Source organism: Rhinolophus sinicus, linkage group LG05 (assembly GCF_036562045.2).
Source record: "Rhinolophus sinicus isolate RSC01 linkage group LG05, ASM3656204v1, whole genome shotgun sequence".
In the NCBI taxonomy this organism is placed as follows: domain Eukaryota; kingdom Metazoa; phylum Chordata; class Mammalia; order Chiroptera; family Rhinolophidae; genus Rhinolophus; species Rhinolophus sinicus.
In genome coordinates, this window is record NC_133755.1 from 79,962,559 (window position 1) to 79,988,641 (window position 26,083).

The 26,083-nt window shown below is 34.7% G+C and overlaps 1 protein-coding gene across 2 annotated transcripts; it reads right to left on the bottom strand.

The window, feature by feature from the left end:
* Window positions 1-690: 690 nt before the first annotated feature.
* LOC141571858 (butyrophilin subfamily 1 member A1-like) lies at window positions 691-23,088 on the bottom strand. 2 transcript variants are annotated; one of them, XM_074333984.1, is made up of 12 exons: window positions 22,834-23,088; window positions 17,172-17,282; window positions 13,007-13,024; window positions 12,737-12,769; window positions 9,679-9,699; window positions 9,575-9,595; window positions 9,471-9,491; window positions 9,367-9,387; window positions 7,582-7,608; window positions 6,806-6,832; window positions 1,853-1,879; window positions 691-1,644 (listed from the first exon to the last, which is right to left on the bottom strand). In XM_074333984.1, exons 1-12 carry the CDS (start codon window positions 22,892-22,894, stop codon window positions 1,061-1,063), a joined length of 972 nt encoding a protein of 323 aa, XP_074190085.1. In that variant the 5' UTR covers window positions 22,895-23,088; the 3' UTR covers window positions 691-1,060. The 2 variants fall into 2 exon arrangements, with proteins under 2 accessions (XP_074190085.1, XP_074190086.1); XM_074333985.1 differs by lacking the exon at window positions 9,367-9,387.
* Window positions 23,089-26,083: the final 2,995 nt, after the last annotated feature.

Sequence of the window (26,083 nt, forward strand, 5' to 3'; positions counted from 1 at the left end):
ATGCGTGGTCACAATTCCTTGTATTTTATAGTGGTAGTATGATTATGGTACATGAGAGTGTATGTGTGATATACATATTAACATATATATATATAAATGCAGTGAGAGGGCGGACGGGTGGCTCAGATGGTTAGGGCTCATATATATATATATATACACACACACACACATACACAGAGGGTACCAAAAAATGTATACACATTTTAAGAAAGGATGAAACTGTATTAAAATTGTAATACTCAATATATATCTATAACAAAGATGAATACAAGTCATGTTTGATTTCTGCAATTACAAGAGGTGCTCAAAGTGGTTACCATCAGCGTAATTTTAATAGTTTTTTTTCTTTCTTAAAATGTGTATACATTGTTTTGGTACCCTCTGTATAGCAAATTAACCATACCGGAAGCAACACACATTTCACGCTATACCATGCTTTTGGGGAACTACTTATGAGGGAGATAAAATGTTAGGGAGAACCATAAAAAAGGATAAGGAAAATAATTTGCCTCTTTCTTTTTGGAAATTTTTTTTTCTTTTTATTAAATTTATTGGGGTAACAATGGTTAGTAAAATTATATAGGTTTCAAGTGTACATTTCTATAACACGTAATCTATATAATCACATTGTGTGTTCACAACCCAGAGTCAGTTCTCCTTTTATCACCATATATTTGGTCCCCCTTACCCTCATCTACCACCCCCCTCTCCCCTTTTACCCTCTGGTAACCACTAAACTATTGTGTGTATCTATGAGTTTTTGTTTCTTTCTTTGTTTGTTTTGTTCCTTTTGTTGCTTTCAGTTTTATATCCCACATATGAGTGAAGTCATATGGTTCTTGATGTTTTTCTGCCTGACTTATTTTGCTTTAGCATAGTAATCTCAAGAGCCATCCGTGTTGTCACAAGTGGCACAACCAAAGTGTCCTTCAATAGATGATTGGATAAAGAAGATATAGTGTATATACACAGTGGAATACTACGCAGCCATAAGGAAAGATTGTTGCGTGAGAGAATTCATGTTGTGACCAGATGCTTCAATCCGCACTGATCTGCAGGTTCACGATGTTCCCAGCGCAGGTGTGAGAACATGGTGCAGGTTATCAGCAGGCGGTGCTGCTTCGGGCACTGGACAGATGGTCAGATGTCCTGAATCACTGGACCAAAGCCTGAAAAAAGGTCTTAGGGACCCATCAAAGGAGCCTTGAGAAAAGGTGTAAATGTGGGATTTATTTGTCATATTATAGAATGAGAGAAGGCCGTCCTCATAGTCTAGGAAAATGCACACTTTGGCAAGGTGCTCTTTTAGAATAAGCTGTCTTTCTGGATAGGTGAGTGCCCAGTACTCATCCTTATAAAATCGGATGGCCCAGAAACCATCCTCTGGTTTGATGAAAATCTTCCCCGTCCTCATTACATTAAGCCTACAAATTCCCAGGTCCCAGGCCCCACTGTCCTTGACCTCCACCTCCCAGTAACACCTCCCTGAAGTGAAGACTTGACAACCCAGCACACAGGGCAGGGTACGAAATCTCTGTGCGCTCTCAGGTAGATCTTGAGACTTCTTTCCCAAGGTTACACGTCTGTTCCCTTCAGACAGGATGAGGGCAGGATGGGCTGTGGCTGGATCCAGAGTAATATTCACTGCAAAGACAATAACCCCTTTAATCTCTGAAAAGAATGTAGTGATCCCGGAATTGGGGATATCTGTATCGGCCTGAGATATCTTGGGGCTGGTGGGAGGTGTGGAGTCTGTCACCCGCCCTCCTCTAACAATCTCTCCTGGGACTGAGCCTGAGCGTAAGTAGACTAAGGAGTAGAGTTCCTCTTGGACCATCAGGGAATGACTCACCAGCCTGGAAAAATTCTTTCTTCCAGTCTGAAAAAGAACATAAATATGCATTATCAGACCGAGTATTTGAATTTTCTGGCACAAGAGGTAATTTCTTCTTTCTAATACATCTTTGGCTAAATGTCCTAAATTTATTTTGCAATTTTTGCTTGATCTAAAGTTTCTACTGCTTTTCTTATTAACCATAAGAATTAATTCCTGTAACTTATACTACAGGTGTTCCCAAGGTAGAGTTAGCCTCTTCTTGAACAGACAGCAAATTTACATGTTCCCCACAAGCACCCCTGTTGCATTCAGCTGAAACTATGTGACTGACTTGTGGCCAATCAAGGGTTCACAGCAGAGATTCACGCCATTTCCAGGATTCAAAATAAACTGGTTTGTGTGATTTTTATTCTTCTCGTTCTAACTATAACCCTTTCCCATGCCTCCCCCTGGGCCACAACACTGGAAGCAAAGGCCCTAAAAATGAAGAAGACAGAAGACTGGAAAAACCCTCAGTGTCACAGTTACCATTTTGAAGAGAGTTGCCCAGAAGAACCACTGAACCAGGCATATTCATATTATAATTTGCATGAGTGAGGAATTTCAAGCAGTTGTGTTAAGCCACGGAAATACAAGAGTTACTTTTTATAAAAATCAAAGTTAGTTACACTGCTCCGTGCAGAAAGGTCCACTATAAAATGAAAATGAAGTACTGAATAAACACTGAAAATGTGTGGTCTTGGTTTAGGGCTTAGGCAACAGGAGTGACAAGGCAGATGAGATTGATTAAATGTATAAACATCCGTGACAAGCAGTGACAACACTTTTGCTAAAACTGTTGCTTGTGAGTATTTGCAAAGCACATAATATGCCCTAAATAGACTGTAGATCTAAAGAAAGAGAGCATTCATTGAATCTGTGACTAACATCCTGCTAAAAAACAAACAAAACCTATTCATTTTGAAAGTTATTCACCTTTTTCCAAACATAAATAAAAATAATCCAAAAAACGGGTAACTTTCAGTTAAAAAAGATGATTATTTTCTAGACAAAGAGTCATCTAATTATGGCCTATGAGCCATGTCCAGTCCACCACCCGTTTTTGCAAATGCAGTTTTATTGGAAGACAGCCATGCTAATTATGTATCGCCTGCTTTTATACTAAAAGGGTACAGTTGAATAATTGTGACACAGACCATAGAGCCCACAAATATTTTATAGCCCTACAGTATTTACAATCTGACCCTTTATAGAACAAGTATGGCAATCATTTTTAAAGACTACTGAAAATAAAAGATAAAATTAAGACGTGCATTTTTAGCACAAAAGAATAGTGTAATTTCTTTATTGAGCAAAGTGACTTAGTGGAAAGAACAGATTAAGGTGATGGACTTTGCACGACTGTTTCAGGTAACTTCTAGACAGAACCATAAAAGTTGATGTGTAGGTTAATAAACAAGATCGAAAAACACATCTACAGTTGTACTTTGTATGTAGTTATTGAAACATGAAACTAACTGGAAGGAAATATATGAGATGCCTACTAAATTTGAAGGAAAATGTTGTCAAAAATAACATGAAGAGGACTTCCAGAATGGCTGAGTGCATAGCTTGGCAAATCCTCTCCCCAAAATCAATAATATCACTGGAAAAATTGTCAAAATGACCACTTTAAAACAGTGGAAATTGACAAAAGTACATATCAAATAAATGCTCATTTAAGAAAAACTATTGAAGATGATTAATAAAAGGGTGTTCATCAAAAGATGTTCTCTAATTACAATTGAATTAAGTTGGAAACAAGAAAACAGAAGTAACTTTAAAAAAATAAACAAAAATTTGGATATTAAATAATACATTTATAAATAATCTATGGATCAAAAAAGAAATCAGGCAAGAATTTAGAAAATACCTTGAATCGAATGAAAATTAAAACACTACATACCAAAATTTATTGGAAGTAGCTAAAAACAATGGCTAGAGGGAACTTTAAAACTTTAAATGTTTGTAGTAAAAAAGGAGAGTTATCTTAAACCAATAACCTAAGATTCTCCCTGAAGAGACTGAAAAGAGTAAACTATGCTTGAAGCAATCAAAAGTAAGGAAATAATAAATATTAGATTAATACTCAATGAAAATTCAGTAGAGGAAATGGATTGGACAAATGTTGCTTCTTAGAAAAAGTCAGCTAAGTTTATTAGACTGCTCAATTACAAACAAAATCAGATATGAATGAGGAGACGTCACTATTGACTCTACAAAATTAGAAGAAGGCCCAAATGGGAATTTTATAGAAATCCCTATGCCAATAAATTAGACTTAGAGGAAATGTTCAAATTCCTTAACATACAGAAATTACTAAAAATGACTTAAAAAGTAGAAAATCTGGATAGACTTCATAGTTATTACCATATTATTGACTATATGCCCTATGCTTGCATTCAGTGGGGGAAAAGTATCATGTTTTTAATAGTTTGTGTTGGCACAATTGAATATCCACATGCAAAAAGATGTTCTTATGTCTTCCCCTCACTCCACACAAAAAAGTTAACTCAAAATATGTCATATACCTGCAGTTAAGAGCCGTAAGACTCTCATTATAAAAAATTGAAGAAAAGTCTTTGTAAACTTGAGTTATGTAATTAGTTCTGAAATGTGACACCAAAGCTAAAATAACAAAACAAAAAACTGATAAATTGGACCTTATCAAAATAAAAACTTGTGTACTTCAAAACACACCGATAATGAAATGAAAGGACAATACACAGACTGGGAAAAAAATACATTCACATCATTTATCTGATAAAGGATTTGTAACCAAATACGTAAAGATTTCTTACAAGTCAGTAATGAGATGATGAATATCCCAATTTAAAAATGGCAAAATAGTTAAATAGACATTTCACTAAGGGAGATATACAAATGACTGTAAACCACATGAAATAACACTCAACATCACTATATGTAAAGGAAATTCAAATTAATACCACAATGAGATACACTTCACATCTAATAGGATGGTCATAATACAAATTATAGATAATAACAAATGTCATATATTGCTGCTCAAAACGTAGACTGATGCAGACACTTTGGTAAACAATTTGACAATTTCATTAAATATTAAACATAAAGTTACCATATGATTTAGAATTTCCACTCCTAAGCATATAACCAAGAAATGAAACACATTTCTACATCACAATGTATACATGAATGTTCCTAGCAGAATTGTTCATAAGACATAAAAAGTGGCAGTATTCTAAATGCCTGTAAGTGCGGAGTAAATAGGCATAATGTGGCATATACGCGCAATGGGGTATGGTATGGCAACACAAAGGAACAACCTACTGAAACATGACTAAAACATGAGTTTCAAAACTTTATGCTAAGTGGAAGAAACCAGAGATAAAAAACAACAACACTTATTATATGATTCCAATTGTATATGCCCAGAAAAGGTAAATTTATAGAGACAGAAGGTCTATAGACTAGTGGTTGCCTGGTCCTGCAAATAAAGGTTGGCTGAAAATGGAAACAAAAGATCTCTGTGGTGTGATGGAAATCTAAAACTGGATTTGGTGACGGTTGTCCAACTATGTAAAAGTATTAAAAATCATTGAATTGACTTAAAAAAAAAGAATGAACACCATGAGTGAGTGCATGGTATACAAATTACACAGAAAACAAGCTAAGACTAAAAAATTCTAAGTGTGAAAGTTACAAAGCATGTTTTGTGACACTGAATTTTCACAAGCCAGAAGTGTGCTGTGACACTATGCATTTGAAGTGAGATACAGCCAAGGGTCACTAAAGACAATAGAAAGCAAGTTACACCTCAAGAATAAGATAAGGGTCTCCATAATCAGGAAAATTCTTCTACCCTCAGAACAGATGGCCTTCACAGTATCTGCCTGGTGGGATTCCTTACTGCTGATGGCAAATGATGCCTCTTCTGTTTTCTCCTTCCTTATTCTAAATAGAATTTTTCTTTCATGTTCATTGTAGTTCACTTCAGTATGGAATGGAGGGTGCTGACAGCTCCTCTCGTCTAGCACGTAAGCTACAAGTTCCAGAAGAGTTTCTTCCAGACCTGAGGAAGACTAGGTGTCTCCTAGAGATCTGGCCTTTGAGTTGGCTGCAGTGACTGGATGGACCCTTGGCTTCTCTTTTTGAGGAAAGATTGAATGAAGAAGCATTATCTGGGAAGAAGTATTAAATTGGCCTTAGATGACCAGAAAGACGGCAGGTTGTAGAGGTTGGTAGACTCTAATAATATTCACTTTCATTCTGTTTTCTGGGCAAACAAACGTTTCTCAGCTCCCACTTATTTAGGTGAAACCATGTGACTGAGAACTGGTCTGTGTAGGCAGAAATGATGAATGCCCTTTCAGCCTCCGCCACAAACATTCTTCTTTGGGGATCTCCACATTTTTTTCTTCCCCAAAAATTTTGGCTGGAATTGAAGGACATCTAGACCATTGAGAAACTACACATGGAAAGAGTCCAGATCAAAGAAATTGCTTGGAGGACATCTAACAAGTAGAGATTTTTGAACAGGAATATTTGTGTATACATCAGAAAAACACTCTAGCTTGCTAAACCACTATGGTTTGATGTTCATTTGAAAGAACAGCTAGAATTAATTAACATAAATATAAAACCTCCTTGGATTCATAAAAAAAAGAAAAAGTAAATCCATTAACCTGAAAAGATAATCTCATTATTTCATAATATCTATGTTAATTAACTTGTAAGTGTCTTGTGAGATACAAGTAAGCAAATGATGAAAAGAAGTGTACTTTAAAAGTTACATTCTTGCTAAGTTTTCTATGGAACAGCAGTTATATACTATATATTTTTCTCTATCATGTGGTAGCTGGTAGCATGATGTTTTATACTATTTAAGAGCTTAATTATATATCTTAGAATCTGGGAGAATTATTATGGTCAGGACAATGTACTCACCAGTGTACAATGATGTCTTCTGCCAGTCTGCAAGTGAACAAAATGATGAAATATTAACCTTTCTTGGCTTTTCTCATATCTTTTCCTTTCTTCCCATCAATGGCATTCTCTAAGTATTCAGTTACACATATATATGTATATGTGTGTGTGTGTGTGTGTGTGTGTGTATATTTCTGTCCCTTTCTTTCCTCACAAACATGTGACCATTCCTTTCCTGAACTTGAAAACAGTTGGGTTTGTGTATGTGTGTGCAAAAATATAAAGTCAGAAGAAAAGACAAGCTAAAAGCAAGAGAAGGAAGAAAAAAAAAAAAAGGAGATAGAAAATAAAGTAATGATGGACAGAAAGATGGATAGTTTGAGAAATGGAGATAAAAAAAGCATTAAAAAATGGAAGGAAGGAAGAGGGGGGAAGAAGAAGAAAAGAAGGAAGAAAGGTAAGGAATTTGGAAGTATCCAGTGAAGGAATAAAGAATTGAGAAAGAAGTGAGACATAGTGAAACAGGAAAGTCATAGGGAAGGGAAGAGAAAAGAAGAAAAGTTTGGGAAATATTCATTAAAACAACTGTATTTTTAATTTTCCATCTTAATAAAAGGATATTCCAAATTAGAAAACAAAATGAGTTAAGTAACTTTTACAGATCTCTTCCATTTATGCACCTACACAGTGAACATAGGCAATGGTACACTATGCATGGCTTGCTGGGAATGGGGTTTAGAGAAGGGTTAGGCATCTTATTTGTGGAATTTGATCCATGAAAGAACTGAATTACTTACCCTTCCTAAATTGAGCTTTCGTCTCATCTGAAAAGAGATGCACTCATAAGACTTTATCGAAGAAATAAAGATGCAGAAACAAAGACATGCATTCATCTCAGGGATTTATCATAATCATTGCTATCACATTGATCTTAACTATCACACATTGCTCGGTTCTGAAATTGTTTCTCGTGGATAAAATGAAATTGAATCGTTTGATTTTAAGGACTTAATCAAGATAAACAGGTAAATTGCATGCTAATTGCAATATAGAGAGGCCATAGGGAAATGTAAAAGACGGGGGAAATGATGAAGTGAAGCAAGGAATCACCGTAGGATGACATAATCTTGCAAATATTTTAACTATTGGAATACAATTACCAAATTCCTTTTTCAAATTTTCTGAGAAACAAAAGTGAAAACCCCATTTTAATGTCACAGAAAAAAGGAAAATTAAACTTGCTTACAAGGATTCCAGGCAATGACATAAATTAACTTACTAAGGATTAAAAACTCGCTTTTTTCTTCTAGAACACTTGTTGAAAAACAAAGGAAAAAACCATATCACATATTTACATAGATAAACAATTTTACAGTTGAAATTCAAGAGGGAAATTATTAAATTCCCCAATGAATTATTCTTTTTGAACTATTTTAGAATACTTGTATTAAAGAACATAATCACTTGCAATGTTGTCATGGACACAGCATCTGTGCAACAGCAGCTACAATTTCTTCAATGCTTCCTATAAGTTAGGTATTTGCTAAGGGCTTCATGTAATTACTCAATTGAATGTTAGCAAAATAATGATTAAGTTCTTGACATTTTCTGTCTTATTTTGCTTAGCATGATAATCTCAAGATCCATCCATGTTGAGAACCAAGGACCATATGACTTCACTCATATGTGGGATATGAAACTGAAAGCAATAAATGACCAAGGCAAACAAACAAAGTAACAAAAACTCATAGACATGGACAACAGTTTAGTGGTTACCAGAGGGTAAGTGTTGGCGAGGGCATAGAAGAGGATACAGGGGGTCAAATATAATATATGGTGATGGAAGGAGGACTCTAGGTGGTGAACACACAATGCAATATATAGATAATGTATTATAGAATTGTACACTTGAAACCAATGTAATTTTACTAACAAATGTCACCCCAACAAATTCAATAAAAATTAAAAAATAGCTATTAAGTAGTGCTCTTGTTTACAGAATAAAGATCTGTGAATCGAAGAGGTCAATAACATGGCAGAGTTTCTATTGGTAAATGGGCAGATCAATTATTTGAACCTGAAGTATGTTGAACTGCAAAATGAAGGCTTCTAATCACTATGCCACTTTTGGTCCAGTCAGCTGAGGTTTCAATCACAAGGTGGGAATAGATGCATCCTCTACAGGGAACACGTATTACACTTTTTTTTTTTTCTTTAAAGAGTGTCTTTTTGCATGGAAGAGTTTTTGAGTCTTTCTTTGATTTAGAATGTGGGCACAGCAAGCACCATAGAACTTTTTCAAATGCATTCTCATTAGAATTTCACTTATCTCAGAGCCCCAAGAAGGAGTTAGATAATACAGATAATATGTTAGATAAAGAGAAGGGTAAATGGGGAAAATGAGTTAACGAATGGGAGAAGAACAAAAGGTGAAATAGGTAAGAGAAGTTGTAATACAATAAAATGAATGAAATCACAAAAGAGAAAATTGTACAGAGAAAGTGGAGGGAACGACAGAAGGAGGAAGTAAGCAAAAATCATTAGATGAAGAAAATATCTTGTAAGTAGTCATTAAAGCTTACCATTTTCTTTCCTAAGTTGATCTGAAAAATAAAAAGTAATATAAGAATCACTATGAAACAGACAATGGGAAGATAATATCTTGTAAATAGTTATTAAAGCTTACCATTTTCTTTCCTAAGTTGATCTGAAAAATAAAAAGTAATATAAGAATCACTATGAAACAGACAATGGGAAGATAATATCTTGTAAATAGTCATTAAAACTTACCATTTTCTTTCCTAAGTTGATCTGAAAAATAAAAAGTAATATAAGAATCACTATGAAACAGACAATGGGAAGATAATATCTTGTAAATAGTCATTAAAGCTTACCATTTTCTTTCCTAAGTTGATCTGAAAAATAAAAAGAGTAATATAAGAATCACTGTGAAACAGAAGTAAAACAAACAAAAAAGATCTTGTCACCTATTCTGTATATAATAGATTAGACACTTCAGAGGAAACAAATATATATTTGTTTTTTAGGTGTTTTACTTGAAAAAATCTATGGGGGCCTACATTGCTTTAAGTCAAATGGTAAAATAGATTTAAAAAATGTTAAATTTAATGTGACTGAACTTAAAATCCCCCAAAATGATTTCCTGAAGGCTTCTGTAGACATGATATCATTGTCATCGTCACCACCACCACCACCACCACCATTACCATCGACATTCATTGAGTGTTTTCTCTGTACCAGGCTCTGTGACACATGCTTTGTGCAAGCTGCATCACATTTTTTTTTTTTTAGCAGCATCACATTTTATCATCAGATTGCCTCAGAATTAAATGATTACACTTATACAGAAGAGTAAACTGAGATTCGAGTAAGGATACACTACTTGCTGAGTTTCCCATAGTTGCTTATTTCAGAGTTTGAATTTTATCCAAAGTGAGTCTGTCATCAAAGTTGATGTTTTTATCCAATAAAATAATCTGTACTGTTTTCTGTATTATCTCTATGCCCTCCAACATTCATCTTTTGTGTTGAACAACATGTCAAATGATAGGTGAGGCTTAGTAAAGCCATTTAAAAGTAAATTTGACAGCCACTGTCCCTGGATATGGTTTGATAAAAAGTGAGTTTCACTTTAGGTTGATAAGCTGTAGAGCTAGCCATTATTTTGGGGAACATCTATGTAATGGATTATGAAGAATTTTTTCCTTTAGAATAACTCAGTTTTTTAAAAGTAAAGTATTAATTGTCTTTTGTGTGATGTGCGGTTTCCTATATTATCAAGAGCACACAGTAGTAGGACTCATGCTGGGAAAATTCATATAACTTGTTTCCATTAACATCCTATTTTCAACTCCAAGTGCACTCTAATTCTTCATTGCCTTTGACATTGATGTCTGGACCTGTGAAGAGTTTATATGGGAGAGTAGACGTCCTCTTCTGTTTTATGGTCCTGTGCAGTTGCTCCCATTTGTGCTAATATTTCATCCATTTTCTGTTTTCTACAAACTTTAAAACTATCTTGTCTGCTTATGGCCTCTCTCTCATTCCCTTTGCTATTGTTTGTTTTGACCTTCATTCTAATGTAATTTTCACATTACCAGGTTTCCCTTGTAGAGAAGTTTGAAGTATATAGTTAGTTGTTTTTAACCAAGTTACTATAATGATCCATAAATACAATTTACTTTTTCAATGTAACCTAATATGTGATAGAAGAGAGAAAATAAGGCACAAATTTGCCTGTGTATTTCATTATTAGGGGAAGATATTTTTAATAGAAGAAAAAAGCATTAGGGTAAAGCGGCACTTTCCTAATACTATGTAGTGCTACATAACACTATGTAATACATAACAATACCATGTAAATATTTTGGTAGACTCTCAAAAAATTAAACATAGTATATTACATACATTTTTTTCTTATTTCAACCACTTTATTTGAAAATCCAATGAGCGATTTAACATCACATTTCTTTTATTAGGACACAAAGTGCTCTGAAAAAGGTCAGCAAAAACCTTCAACTATTAAATCATGTACACAGGCCTCTCATTCGTTTTTTTATGTTCTGCTGCATTTATAACATTTGCTCAAAATGGATCAAGGCATAAATGCAAGAGTTTAAAACTATAAAACTCTTAAAAGAAAATGTAGAGGTACATCTTCATGACTTTAGATTCTTAGAAATGACACCAATGCGTAAACAAGAAGAGGAAAAATAAAAACATAAATTAAATTTTATAAAAATTGAAAACTGTGCATTAAAAGATAAAGTGAAGAGACAATTACTAAATGGGAGAAAATATTTGCAAATTATACATTCTCAAGGGCCTAGTCTCAAGACTGTATTAAGAACTCTTCCAACTCAGTAACAAAAAATAAAAACAACCCACTTAAAAAATGAGCAAAGAACTTGAAGACATTTTTCCAAAGAAGATACATAAAGGCCAAGAAAGCATTTGAAAAGATGATCAACTTCTTTTGTCATTAGGGAGATATAAATCCAAACCACACTGAGCTACCACTTTACAAGTGCTAATATGGGTATAAGAAAAAAATATTGGAAAACAACAAGTGTTGGTGAGGATGTGGAGAAATTGGAATTCTAATATATTGCTGGTTGTAATGCAAAATGGTGCCATCTCTGTGGGAAACAGTTTGACAGTTCCTCAAAGAGTTAAACATAGTACCTGTATACCATTTGACCCTGCAATTCCATTCTTAAGTATATACCCTTAAAATGGAAAACAGGTATTGAAACAAATACTTGTACAAGAATTTTCAAAGCAGCCCTATTCACAATAGCAAAAGGTATCAAAAACCCAAATGTTCGCCAATGGATTATGGATAAAGAAAATGTGGTATACCCATACAATGAAATATTATTCAGCCATAAAAAAGGAATGAACTACTGACTCATACAACATGAATGAACCTCGAAAGCTTCATGAAAGCGAAAGAAGGCAGACACAAGAATTCACATATCGTACAATCCTATGGAGATCATACCAGAATAGGTAAATTCACAGAGACAGAAAACAGACTACTGGTTGCCAGAGGCTAAGGGTTGGAAGGGATTGAGAAGTGACTTCTTAATGAATATAGAGTTTACTTTTGGGGTGATGAAATACTCTTGGAAATAGATGGAGGTGATATTATAGTTATACAGTATTGTGAATGTACTAAAGGCCACTGAATTGTACACTTCTACATAGTTAATTTAAGGTCATGAATTTTACCTCAATAAAAGTAAAAAAATAAATCAATAGAAATAATCTACAGATGTAGTAGGAAGGGTCAAATCAATTAGTTTACTCATGGGCAAAGCCCTTGGTTTGACAAAATACCCAGACACCCATAGTATTGCTTTCATAGAGTCAAGGATTGACATTGCTTTAATTACATAATTTGTATTTATGTGAAGATAAAAGACATACCTTGTGCTTGCTTATATTTTGTCTTCGTTGTTTCTGAAAAAGATTTAGACAATAATTTGGACAATTTGGAAAAACAAAAAGGAAAATATTATTACAGATTAAATTGAAGCAAATTGCAAATGGAGTAATAGCATTTCAAATAGATTAATATACTAGGGGAAAGTTTTATTCTATATAATGTGAAGCTATTGAAACCCTTTTCTTGTTATTGTCTGAAACTCGGTTTGCTGTAATGATATCCTTTGTAAGAGATCAAGATTTGAAACTCACCATTTTCTGTCATTTTCTCTGCGAAACAAACAAGACAGATATGGGTTAGATAACATAATTGAAGTAATTCACAAATAAAATTGCAGATGATCAAATATTAGTTATTTAAGGGGCAAAACTCTACTTCTACATAATGCCAATGTACCAAGACCATTGCTTTCATATAATCCAGCACTGGTTTTCCTTCAATTGTATAGTTTCTCTCTCGGTGGAGAAAACTTCCCCTTTTACTTCTTTTCTCTGAATAAACATATTAGACAAATTCATTTGTTTTAAATAAATTGACATAACTCACAAATGAATTAAGAGGTTCAAATTGATTAGGTTAATAATTAATTAAATCTTTAGTATATGGATGAAGCTAAAACACCTTTCTCTTCCCTCATGCTTTCCAAAAAAAAAAAAAATAGAAGAAATTTCTGATTCTCAGACCTGATAAACTTTTTTTTTTTAATTGGGGAAGGGGAACAGGACTTTATTGGGGAACAGTGTGTACTTTCAGGACTTCTTTTTTCCAAGTCAAGTTGTTGTCCTTTCAATCTTAGTTGTGGAGGGTGCTGTTCATCTTCAAGTTGTTGTTCTTTCAGTCTTAGTTGTGGAGGGCGCAGCTCAGCTCCAGGTCCAGTTGCCGTTGCTAGTTGCAGAGGGCACAGCCCACCATCCCTTGCGGGACTCAAGGAATTGAACTGGCAACCTTGTGGTTGAGAGGATGGCTCCAACCAACTGAGCCATTCGGGAGGCAGCTCAGTTCAAGGTGCTGTGTTCAGTCTTAGTTGCAGGGGGCACTGCCCACCATCCCTTGCAGGACTCGAGGAATCAAATGGCAACCTTGTGGTTAAGAGCCCACTGGGCCATGTGGGAATCGAACCGGCAGCCTTCGGAGTTAGGAGCATGGAGTTCTAACCGCTTGAGCCACCGGGCCGGCCCCCTGATAAACTCTTAATCTTATTTCTATCCACTGTGTCCTTCTCTTATTCTCATTTACTTCCTGTTATAATTTCCCTCAAGAACTTCCTTTAGCATTTATTATTAAGCAAATATCCCAGTAGCAAATTTCTTGACTTTTCTTTCTTCCATGCATGAATGTCTTTATTGCTGAAGTCTATTTTCACTGGCTTGACAGTCTTTTCTTTCAACACATTAATTATGTTGCTTCACTGTACTTTTGTCCCTATAATTTCTGATGCAAGAACCACCTCCTTTGAATCATTTCTCCTCTACTGTTTTCCTTTAGATGTTTTCAAGCATTATTTCTTTATCTTTGCTTTGCAAGATTATGATTGTAATAGGCATGTAGGTATTGTTTGAGTTTATCTTGCTTTTATTTTGCCAAGAATTTGCATTCTTAAATTTAAATCATTCAACAAGTTTAAGAAAATGTTGGCATTGTCCTTCAAATATGTTTTGTGCCCTAATCATTCTCCACTCCTAGGAATCTCGTGATTTTTGTTAGAGCTTTTGATATTATCTCAGAGGCCCTCCAAAGCTCTGTTCATTGGTTAAATATATTTTTCCTTTTGGTTCTTCAGATACATTCTATGGATTTGTCCTCCAGTTTCTGGTCTTTGTCATCTACATTCTACTCTTGTGCCAATACAGTAATATTTAAATTTCAGATATTATATTTGTCAGTTCTAAAACTTTGATTTGGCTATTTTTTTCTATTTCTGTGCTGTGAATTTTCATTTTTAGTCTCTTTAACTTTACATGACGTAACACAGCGCAGTCTCTTTTCCTGTTTAAAATATTGCATATAAAGTCTTGTATATCCTTCACCCAGATTTCCCCTAATGATAGATAGCACCTTGTATACCTGTAGCAAAATATCAAAACTAAGTAATTTACATAGATAGAATACTGCTAACTATACAAAATGCCTCATTCAGGCTTCACCATTATCCCATAAAAATGTGTGTGTGTGTGTGTGTTTATGCAGTTTTCCCCCATATATAGGCTTAAGTAACTATGACCACAATCAGCATATAGAGCTATTCTATAACCACAAAGAAAATCTCTTTTGCAATGTTCTTATATTCTCACTCCACACCCCTGCTCTCCCCGTGTACCCTGGCAACTACTAATCTGTACTCTGTTTCTATATTTGTGTCATTTTTCAAGTGTTATACAAATGGAATCATACATATGTAATCTTTTGTGATAGATTTTTTTTCACTAAGCATAATGCCATTGAATTCCATCAAGTCGTTGTATGACTCAATACACTACTCAATTTTATTGCTGAATCGTATTTAATTGTATGTATGCATATACCACAGTTTGTTTAGGCTTTCTTCCATTGAAGGGTATTTGTTTTGTTTCTAGTTTTTTGTTAACACAGGTAAAGTTGCTATGGATATTTGCATAGAAGATTTTGTGTGCACATATTTTTATTTCTTTGGAATAAATGCTTAAGTGTGTGATTGTTGATTCATATGGCAATTGCATATTTATTTTTGAAGAAAATGCCAAAATTTTAATAGATGGCTGTACAGTTTTACATTCCCACAAGCAATGTTAAAAATCTAGTTGCCTCACATTCTCACCAGCACTGGATAATTTTCCATTTTGTTTTTAAATTTTAGCTGTTCTACAAAAGAAACTATCAACAAAACGAAGAGGCAACAAGCCAAATGGGAGAAAATATTTGCAAACAACACCTCCAATAAGGAGCTAATATCCAAAATACATAAAGGACTCATACAACTCAACAACAATGAAAACCAAACAATCCAATTAAAAAAAATTGGCAGCAGACTTGAACAGAAACATCTCCCAAGAAGACATAAAAATGGCCAACACATATATGAAAATATGCTCACTTCACTAGCTATTAGGGAAATGCAAATCAAAACCACAATGAGAGACCACCTCACACCTGTTAGAATGGCAATTGTCAACAAGACAAGTAATAAAAAGTAGTGAAGAGGTTGTGGAAAAAAAAGAACCCTCATACACTGTTGGTGGGGATGTAAATTGGTACAGCTGCTATGGAAAACAGTATGAAGATTTCTCAGAAAATTAAGAATAGAATTATCGTATGACCCAGTAATCCCTCTTTAGAGTATCTACCCAAAAAATCTGAAAACATTTATTTGTGAAGATAGATGTACCCTTATGTTTACTGCAGCATTATTCATGGTGACCAAGACATGGAAACAACCAAAATGTCCTTCAATAGATGATTGGATAATGAAGATGTGGTACATACACACAATAGAATATTACTCAGCCATGAGAAAAGATGAAATACTGCCATTTGTGACAACATGGATGGATCCTGAGATTATCATGCTAATTAAAATAAGTCAGAAAAAGTTGAGAATCATATGACTTCACTCATATATGGAATATAAAACTGAAAGCAAGAAATGAACAAGACAAACAAACAAAAACTCATAGACACAGACAATAGTTTAGTGGTTACCAGAGGGAAAATGTGGTGGTGGGAGGTAGAAGAGGGTAAAGGGGATCAAATATATGGTGACAGAAGAGATCTGCCTTTGGTTGGTGAACACATAATGGAATATACAGATGGTGTATCATAGATTGTACACTTGAAACCTATATAATTTTATTAACCAATGTCACTCCAATAAATTTAATTAAAAACAAAGAAACTAAAATAAAGAAAAATAAAATAGGGTGAAAGCTTTTTTATCATTATCCATTTTTGTAACTTAGAACACTGATTTATAGTGGGGCTTTGAAAGGACCTAAGGATTAACAAAATAATGTATGTGAAAGAGTTTTGCAAATAATAAATTTCTATTTACTTAAAAAATTTTTAGCTGTTCTAAAAAGTGTAGTAACTCAAGTGTTTTGCTTTTTCCTGTTAAACATATTATTTATTTACACTGTTAATGTTAAAGAAGTGTTTTCAGAACTTTCACAATTTTGGGAATGGTGCACTTGATGAATTGTAGTTTGTCAAAATCTCTCTCAAAATATGGTGTCCAGAACTAAATAAATGAGTTCCCATCAAAAGTGAAAAGTAAACAATAGAGTGAGACTGTCACATCTCTTGCCTCCAATTTGGCTTTTATAATAGGAAGGTCAGATCCTGCTCATCTCTGTTATCATCATCATTCAGGAGCCACGTCAAAATCAGACAGAGTAATGGACAGTTCCCTTAAGATATCATGACTTTACATACTTACTAACGTACCATTTTTGGGACGTTCCTTTCTGTATATATAAACAATAAAGCATATCACTAAGCATTGGAGAAAGTGAGGTGATGACAAGGTGTCTACATCATCTTCTTTGGGGCAGGATCCTGTAAAAGAAATGCCAAAGAATTTCCTTATTAGCATCCAGACCAATTCTATTGCTATTTCTACAATAGAAATTTTATTCTACATTTCAAGTAAGTTGTAAGTCTATGATCAAGTTTCACTCTTCATACATAAAGGTGAGGGATCCCATTACTCCTCTGTACCACAGGGATAGACTTCAGCAGCCATTCAGGGGACGGTCTCGGATTGAATATCTCAGTATAGGACAATGGTTAGGAAGAAGCTTCCCCCATAGGTTGTGAAGGATACCAGAGTATGGACACCTCACAGCAAATGAGGGAATCTCTTCAAAGTCCCAGGTTTGCCTCATCACTTTGCTATTGCCTATGAAACCAGATATGATCGAGGGCAGGGACAGGCAGATGATGGCCCACAAACAAAATCAAGTCTGACTTATATTTTTGAAAGGCTGTGATTTCAGAATTGATTTCATGTTTTTAATTGTTGAAACAAATGAAAGGAAGAATACTAATTGTAACACAAAAATAATGTGAAACTCAAATTTTAGGTTCCAAAGAATTCAGCTCTGCTCATTCATATATGTACGGTCTATAACTGCTTTTTCATTACGATAGTAGAGATGACTAGTTGCAATCCAGACTGTTTGCAGTGCAGTGATGCAGTTATAACTCAGCATCATCTTGAGTGGCTTGACTCCTGCAGCACGGCAACAGTCATTCTATATCTTTGTTTTATTATGAGAGAACACCAATCACGTCAAAAGAAAAAGATAAGAAGAAAAAAATAGACTTAGGTTAAAATGGTAAATTGGAGTTTGGATTATTTTATTATTTAATCACATGTATTAGTTATGTAATGACACTATAGCTGTACTAAAAGATAACAATGTACACTGGCATTGCCAGACTAACACTCATTACAGTGTTCTCAAATTATGGTAAAACAACTGTATGAAAAGTTATAAAATTAAATTTATCATAACAGAATAATTTCTTCATAAAAATTAAAAATGAGACTGCAAACTAAGGTTTCAAGGGCTCATTTCTTAGTCATACAAGAAAAACCTTCGACCAATGGTGAGTTAAATTGTGTTTGTCACCAATAAAAAGCCACAGAATAGCAGAGTGGATCAAAAAACAAAACCCAACCATATGTTGCCTTCAAGAGACACAGTTCAGCTGCAATGACAAATACAGACTCAAAGTGAAAGGGTAGAAAATGATACTCCAAGCAAATGGCATCCAGAGAAAAGGGGATGTAGCAGTACTTTTTGATAAAAAAGATAACAAAAGACAAAGATGGACATTTCATAATGATAAAGGGGACAATACATCAAGAAGTCATATCAATATACGTGTATATGCTCCTAATAACGGACCACCAAAATATATAAAGCAACTACTAACAAAAATAAAGGGAGAAACTGATAAAAATACAATGATATTAGGGGACTTAAGTACCCCATTGACAGCTATGGATAGATCATCCAAATGGAAAATCAATAAGGAAATATCAGCCTTAAGTGACACATTATACCAAATGGACATAATTGATTTACATAGCATTTCATCCCAGAACACCAGGTTATACATTTTTCTCTAGTACGTATGGAACATTCTCAAGGATGGACCATATGTTGGAACACAAAACTAGCCTCAACAAACTTAAGAAGATTGAAATCATACAAGCATACTCTCTGACGACAGTGCTTTGAAATTGGAGAGCAACTGCAAAAAGCAGGTGGGAAAATCACAAATAAGCATGTGGAGATTTAATGACATGCAACTAAAGAACAACTGGGTCAAAGAAAAAATAAAAGGAGAGAACAAAAGATGCATAGAAACAAATGATAATGAAAATACAATATACCAAAACTTTTGGGATGCGGCAAAAGTGGTAATAAGAGGGAAGTTTATATCATCACAGGTTTATCTCAAAAACAAGAAAAATCCCAAATAAACAACCTAACTTTAGATATTAAAGAACTAGAAAAAGAAGAAAAATGAAAGTGAGCAGAAGGAAGGAAATAATAAAAATTAAAGCAGAATTAAATGAAACAGAGAACGAAGAAACAATAGAAAAAAATTAATGCAACGAAGAGCTAGTTCTTTGAAAAGATTAATAAAATAAACAAACCCTTGGCAAAACTCACTAAGCAAAAAACGAAAAGGCACAAATAAACAAAATCAGAAATGAAAGAGGAGAAGTTATGATGGATACCACACATTTAACTGTGCAATTGAGGAGCTTCTAACTACTCTTTAATTGGAAATGGCTAATCTGCAATGTAACGACATTCTAAAGCAAATAGTAAGAGAAGAATCAAGCATCATCTTTCAAGTGATTCAAGCTCAATTAAAGCCACATGCTCATGGACTGAATCAGTATTTAGCAGTGCTATTTGTGTGAAAAGATATTTTCAAAGACAAAATACATAAATCTTATTACAGAACATTATTAACAGATAAACACCTACAATTGTTTCTTTGTTAGTGTTTTAAGGAACACTAACTTTAAGCCATGATTAAGCAAGATCTTATTTCCTCCCCAAATTCCATTTCTTCTCATTATTAAGTCTGCATTGCAAAAATTGTACTCAATAATTATTATTACATTTTGATGTTCATTAATAAAATTTTTGTGGACATTTGTTTTTTCTGTTGTTATATAAGTACCGAATTAATATTTCTTATTTTGCCTCTTGGCCTGCAAAGCCTGAAATATTTACCATCTGCTCCTTTACATGTAATGTTTGTTGACCTCTGATCTGGAGGGACTCTACCTGAACGAAACAGCTTAACTCCTCTGAGGTGCCGTTCAAGTTGGAACCTGAAGATGCAATCAACTGATGAGGCTTCTAGTTAGACACACTTTTGCCGTACCACATGGACTCACATGCACATCTCTAGAACCGTGAGGTTTTGGTTGAAACACAGATGAACTTTATACATAGAAGTGAATGAGCTTGTTTCCAAATTCTCATTTCATAAACATCCATTTTTTGTTTTCTATAAGAATGTTTCTAAGAATGAAGAGAATCTAGAATGCCCTAATGGTGCAAATATTAAAAGGAAAAATGTTTTAATACTGAGTCAGATATTTCATGTAAACATGTAAAGAAGATTAAATTTGGTGGATATAGAGTGGATAAATGTTGTGAGGTTTTATTTATGGCCCTCTTTTGCAATGCAAATACGGCTTTGGCAGAAATCAACAGTAATACTATGAGAGTTGGAGACTTTAATACTCAACTTACTTCAATGGATAGATCATTGAGACAGAAAATTAATAATGAAATAATGGCCTTAAATACTACATTAGACCAGTTTGACTTCATAGACATTTATACAGTATTTCATCCAAAACTTGCAGGTTATACATTTTTCTCAAGTGCACATGGGACATTTTCCAGGATAGGTCACATACTAGTTCATAAAGCAAGTCTCAATAAATTCTAAAAGACTGAAATTATATCAAGCATATTTTTTTACCATAATGGCATGAAACTAGAAATCAACTACAGGAAAAAAACTGGAAAAAACACAAATATGTGGAAATTAAATAATTCAGTCATTTTTAAATGAAATTGCTTATTAAAGATTTAGAGAGGAAGGTGAACTGGAATCATTTGCATGCAGGCTGTGGGTTGCCGTATAGGATGAAGGAATAAAATGGACCAAAGATGTCCTCACTTCACAGAAAACAGACTCTGCAAGAGTGACAGTGATAGAAAAAGGGTCCTGGATAATTTTGTAAACTGAGATAATATGGGACTTAGGTATGCAGAAAGAACCAATGTGAGCAAGTGGGAGAAGAAGAAGGTGAATTCCATTGCAAATGAAAGAGAACAAGGTAAAGGAAAGGAAGGTATCAGGAGGCACTGAAAGAGATTGTCTCCTGGTTTGGTCTCTTTAGAGGAAGCAAAGCAGTGAATGTCGAAAATGAGACTAATATGTGATCAGCCAAGAGTCACAAAGTCTTAACTCTTGACATTTTTCGATATTTTTGTATACAGACTCTAATTTTATTTGGAGATTACACACAGACAGACACAAAGACAAACCATGACCACTACTACCATCACTGCACAAATAAAAAAACCTCTGGGGACTAATGACCTAGGTTTCTTTGGAATTGGAGCAATTAATAGACATTTGTTCAGTCTTCTGAGCTGCAAATACTGCTCTGCTTCACACTGAAGAGTTCAAAAATTCACCACAACTGATTTCCCATATGTCACTAGTGTGTCTTTGTTGGTAAAAATACAATGCAGATACTGGTAAATGTTTGACTTTTTGCCAATTTCACCTTTTAAATGTACGCAACCTACCCATGTGGTAAACCCCTATAGACAGTGCAGTGTCAGTGCCTGTAGTATCAGACAATTTACTTTTTGGATTATAAGTGCCTGACGTTAAGCTTTTGATTGGCATGGCATCTACTCAAATGCATCCACCTCAAACACACATATTGCCAGCTACACAACCAGATAGAGAGCCAGGCTGCTCCACCCATGAAGCTCCCCTTCTAGAAAGCCCTGGGTCACCCAGATAACTGACTGCTTGAGTGACTCTGCTTTTCCCTTCCCATGCTTTAGTTCTTGCTCTAATGTTTTAAATTCACCAATAAAGACTGAATCCATGAAACCCTAGGCATCCCACCCTTACGCCAATAAAGACAGAACCCCAGGTTACTCCCACTCTTCCTACAACCTCGCTGTTTATTTTTTTCAAATAGAAAAGGTTAATTATTTACCCATCGTCACATTAGACCTCAATTTTTTTTAGGACTTACTATGAATCAAAACCATAGCCACTACAAATTGGATCTCTACTCCATTCTTAAAACCCCCAGTTAGTGCACATTAAAATGTATTCACCACAAATATTAATAGCCTCTTATAATTCCACAGCAATGTGTGTTTAAAAGAAGCTTTTATTTCATTATTACACAGGGCGGCCAGTATCAGAGTGTTAGTTTTCAATCTTATGAGGTCATTTTTTTTTAATTTTTAGATTGTATTAATATACATCACAGTTATTGCTAATTTCTGATTATCTTTTTGAAATAAATGACATATATTTGAAATTCTAATGACATATAGGAAAGGGTGGATTGAAGGGAGATTACTTCAGGAGTTTGAATTGTAAGGTGAAAGTAGGGAGAAGAACAAAATTTAGAATATGCAGAAAGGATATTATCCAGAATCATTACAAGTAGAAAGAGGAGAAATATAGGGAGAGAGATGGTATTCCCAAATTAGAGGGCACTGGTAGAAGTGAGGAAGGCAAATGAGGTGGAAGAGAAAGGAATATTTAATAAGAGAGATGTTAGTGAGCTGAGAACTCCTTTGGGGTAGCTAAATAGGGAAAGAAAATAACTGAGAATTAAGTCAACCAGAACTGAGAAAGTAACAGATCCAACTTTTAGGCCTTATATCCTAGGCTCTGTGGGTCAAATACTTAATATAAGTTGTGGCTCAAATAATTTTCTTAGCAGCACTACACACACACACACACACACACACACACACTCACACACTATAACAGCAGTAACAAAATTACAACTCACCTTCATGACTATTATTCTTCATACCTAATTTTCTATACTGATATATTGGCTGAGTTGCCATCGCAGGAAGGAATCTGTTTCAGGCCTCTAACTCGTAGCCCAAAGGAAATTCCCAACTCTGTGGTTAGCTGAGTTGGCAGGATTCTGAAATGTCTTTGTGTTCCCTTTACAAGCACACGGGGAAGAGACTAAAGCGCTGGAGCAATATCCCAGGGTCAGAGAGAAGCTTCAGTCGCATGAACCAGGTTTCTTGCTCCTGAGCTCTGTAGCTAAGTGGAGTCTGGAATTAAGCCAGAAGCAGGGAAGGAGACTCTGGACTCTGGACCTTATAGGATCATAAAACAACATTTTAGTTGCAGTTGTTCATTTGCTCACTTGAATATATGCACAAATAATTACATAGACACAGAAAGATCAGTTGATAAATGGAAGACTAGATTTATTTTTTATTTTTCTCTTCAGTCAACCCCAGTGAGACTGTCTATTGCTAAAAAAAGGGAGAAATTTTTTGTTCACCTGATAGTTTACACAGACCAATAAAACCAAGCCAGGATTGTTACAAAGTAGGTTCCTCTTTTTCTTTTCTTTTTCTTTTTCTTTTTACAAAACTTGATCCACTGATTCCAGCCTCCTCGCCCCAAGGCTGTTCTTCGGCAGTCCAAGCTCAGTACCCGCCTCTGTCCTCAGATTTGGCAACATTCTGAACCCCGCCTGCTATGTTGGACCTAGACTCTCCCATGGGTTCTATTTGTGTGTCTCAGGTCCTTCCACTGGCCCACGAGGCTCTTCAGTGCCTTCTCCAGACTCCGTCACTGACCTTATCTCACACCCACGTCATTAACTGCTCTAACCAAATGGAAATTGTGGTTCCCTGCACACTCCAAGCAGCTTTTGCTCTGTGCTTACTCTTTCCTGTCTTGCATACTCTTCCTCCAGATTTTCACAAGACTTCCCTTCACCCTTTTAGGTCTTTATTCACCTTTCCAGTGAGACTTTCCTGGACAAACTGTCTAATGTTGTTACCCTTATACAGCATTGCTACTCTGTTTTCTCCTTAGTATTTATCACCATTTAACATTCTCCATATTTAACTTATTTAAATGTAACTGTCTCCCCTCCCTGAGAATGTAAACTCGCAAAGGTAAGGATTTGTGTCTGCTCCCTTCGCTGCTCTATTTTCACAGTATGTGTATAGAACATGACTTAATATAATTTTTAAATTAATCAATTTATTTAAAATATCAATATCTTTCTTGGTTTATGGCTCTACTTACAACCCCCTGCCCCCTACCCCAATAAACTTTAGAATAGATGAGCCAGTATTTTACGTCCTTATTGTATCTGTTTTTCACATCTGGCTAACTCCTTTGACTTGTGGGACTTCTACGGCATTGAGTGAGGACTTGAAGTTCAAGAATGCAAGTCTTTGCTTTCCTTTCAGTCACAGTCATGTTTGGGGGACAGATTGACATAAAGGGCACCAAACACGTAGCGATGTCACAGAGTAATGTCTCACAAAATATTTGTATTTGCTAAAAGAATAATATGTTGACCATATTGGGTAATTATTTGTTTATTAGAATTTTCTCTAGTATTCTTGGCACTTCAGTGAATTTTACAGTACCTGGTTTAATACAGTCACTAAAAAATTATCTTTTTTCAGTAATGACTTTCGAATGCATGAAGGGTGAATAAAATATGCTCATACCTAATTGCTTTCCCATTTCTCTCTCCTTTAATCTACGCCTACATCCATCTATTCTCAACGAAGTTAAAAACGAGTAGTTGTGATTACCATTTAATGATCTTTTCCAATTTCATAGCGTCATGTTGAGTGTACTGAATCTAGTTAGGAGATACAGCCTCTTTTTTCTTCCTCTCTCAAGATGTTTTTCTCACTGTCTGATTTTGTTCTTGCTCCTGAAAAACACATGAATGCCACTATATATATATATATAGATAGATAGATAGATAGATAGATAGATAGATAGATAGATAGATAAAACATATTAAAGCCATATAATGGATTTTTTTGGAGGGATAGGACTTTTTTTTCTATAGAAATGTTGTTCATTTTTCTTATATAATTTTGTTGGATATAAATAGTTTCACCCTTAAAATAAGAACATAAATTCTGGAACATACAAAAACTAATAACTAGAGTTGACTATGGAAAAGAAAAGAGAAAAAGAGGATTTAGGGGGTGGGCCAAAAAACGAAGAGGAAAGATACCAATTTTCAAATTCTGTGTATGTTGAAGAGACTTCCTTCCGACTCTCCATGTGCCCCCTCCGAGTGCTCTCCCTCTTTCCACATTAAGTAACCACTCTCCTGACTTAATGGTCACCACGTCCTAACTTTTGGGGGGAGTTTTAAGGTGGTTCGTTACAGAGAATTACTTTTACAATAGAAAACTGATAAAGACAGAGAACTCACCAATACACGTTTTCTGCTTTCTTGCCTAGTTTTTTTTCCATAAAGTAAATTTTTTTACGAGAACTTCTGTTTATTTTATGAGTGTTCTTTTATGTGATGCTAGCAAAATGTTTTTATTTTTTAATTTTTATTATTTTTATTGTTAGTTTCAGGTGTACAAAGCAACATAATAATTAGACATTTACACCCCTCACAAAGTGATAACTAACAAGTCTGCCATTGTATATAGCTGTTATAATACCTCTGACATTGTATATAGCTGTTATAATACCATTGACTATATTCCCTATGCTGTACTTTACATCCCGTGATGTGTGTGTGTGTGAGTGTGTGTGTGTGTATTTGACATTCATTATTATTTTATATTAGTATCAGGTATACAGCAACAGTGGTTAGACATTTACATCTATAAATCGATCCCCCCAATAAGTTCAATACCCATCTGACACCCTACATAATCTTTACAACATTATTTGCTATATTTCCCATACTGTATTTTACATCTCCATGACTTTTTCATGACTACCAATTTGTACTTTGTAATCCTTTCACTTTCTTCCCATCCCCCACCCATCTAGCAACCATCAGTTTTTCCTGTGTATCTATGAGTCTATTTCTGTTTTGTTTGTTCATTTATTCTGTTCTTTAGATTCCACATATAAGGGAGATCATATGATATTTGTGTTTCTTAGTCTGACTTTTTTCACTTAGCATAATATCCTCTAGCTCCATCCATGTTGTCACAAATGATACGATTTCATTCTTTTTTTATGGCTGATAAATACTCCATTGAATAAATGTACCACAGTTTCTT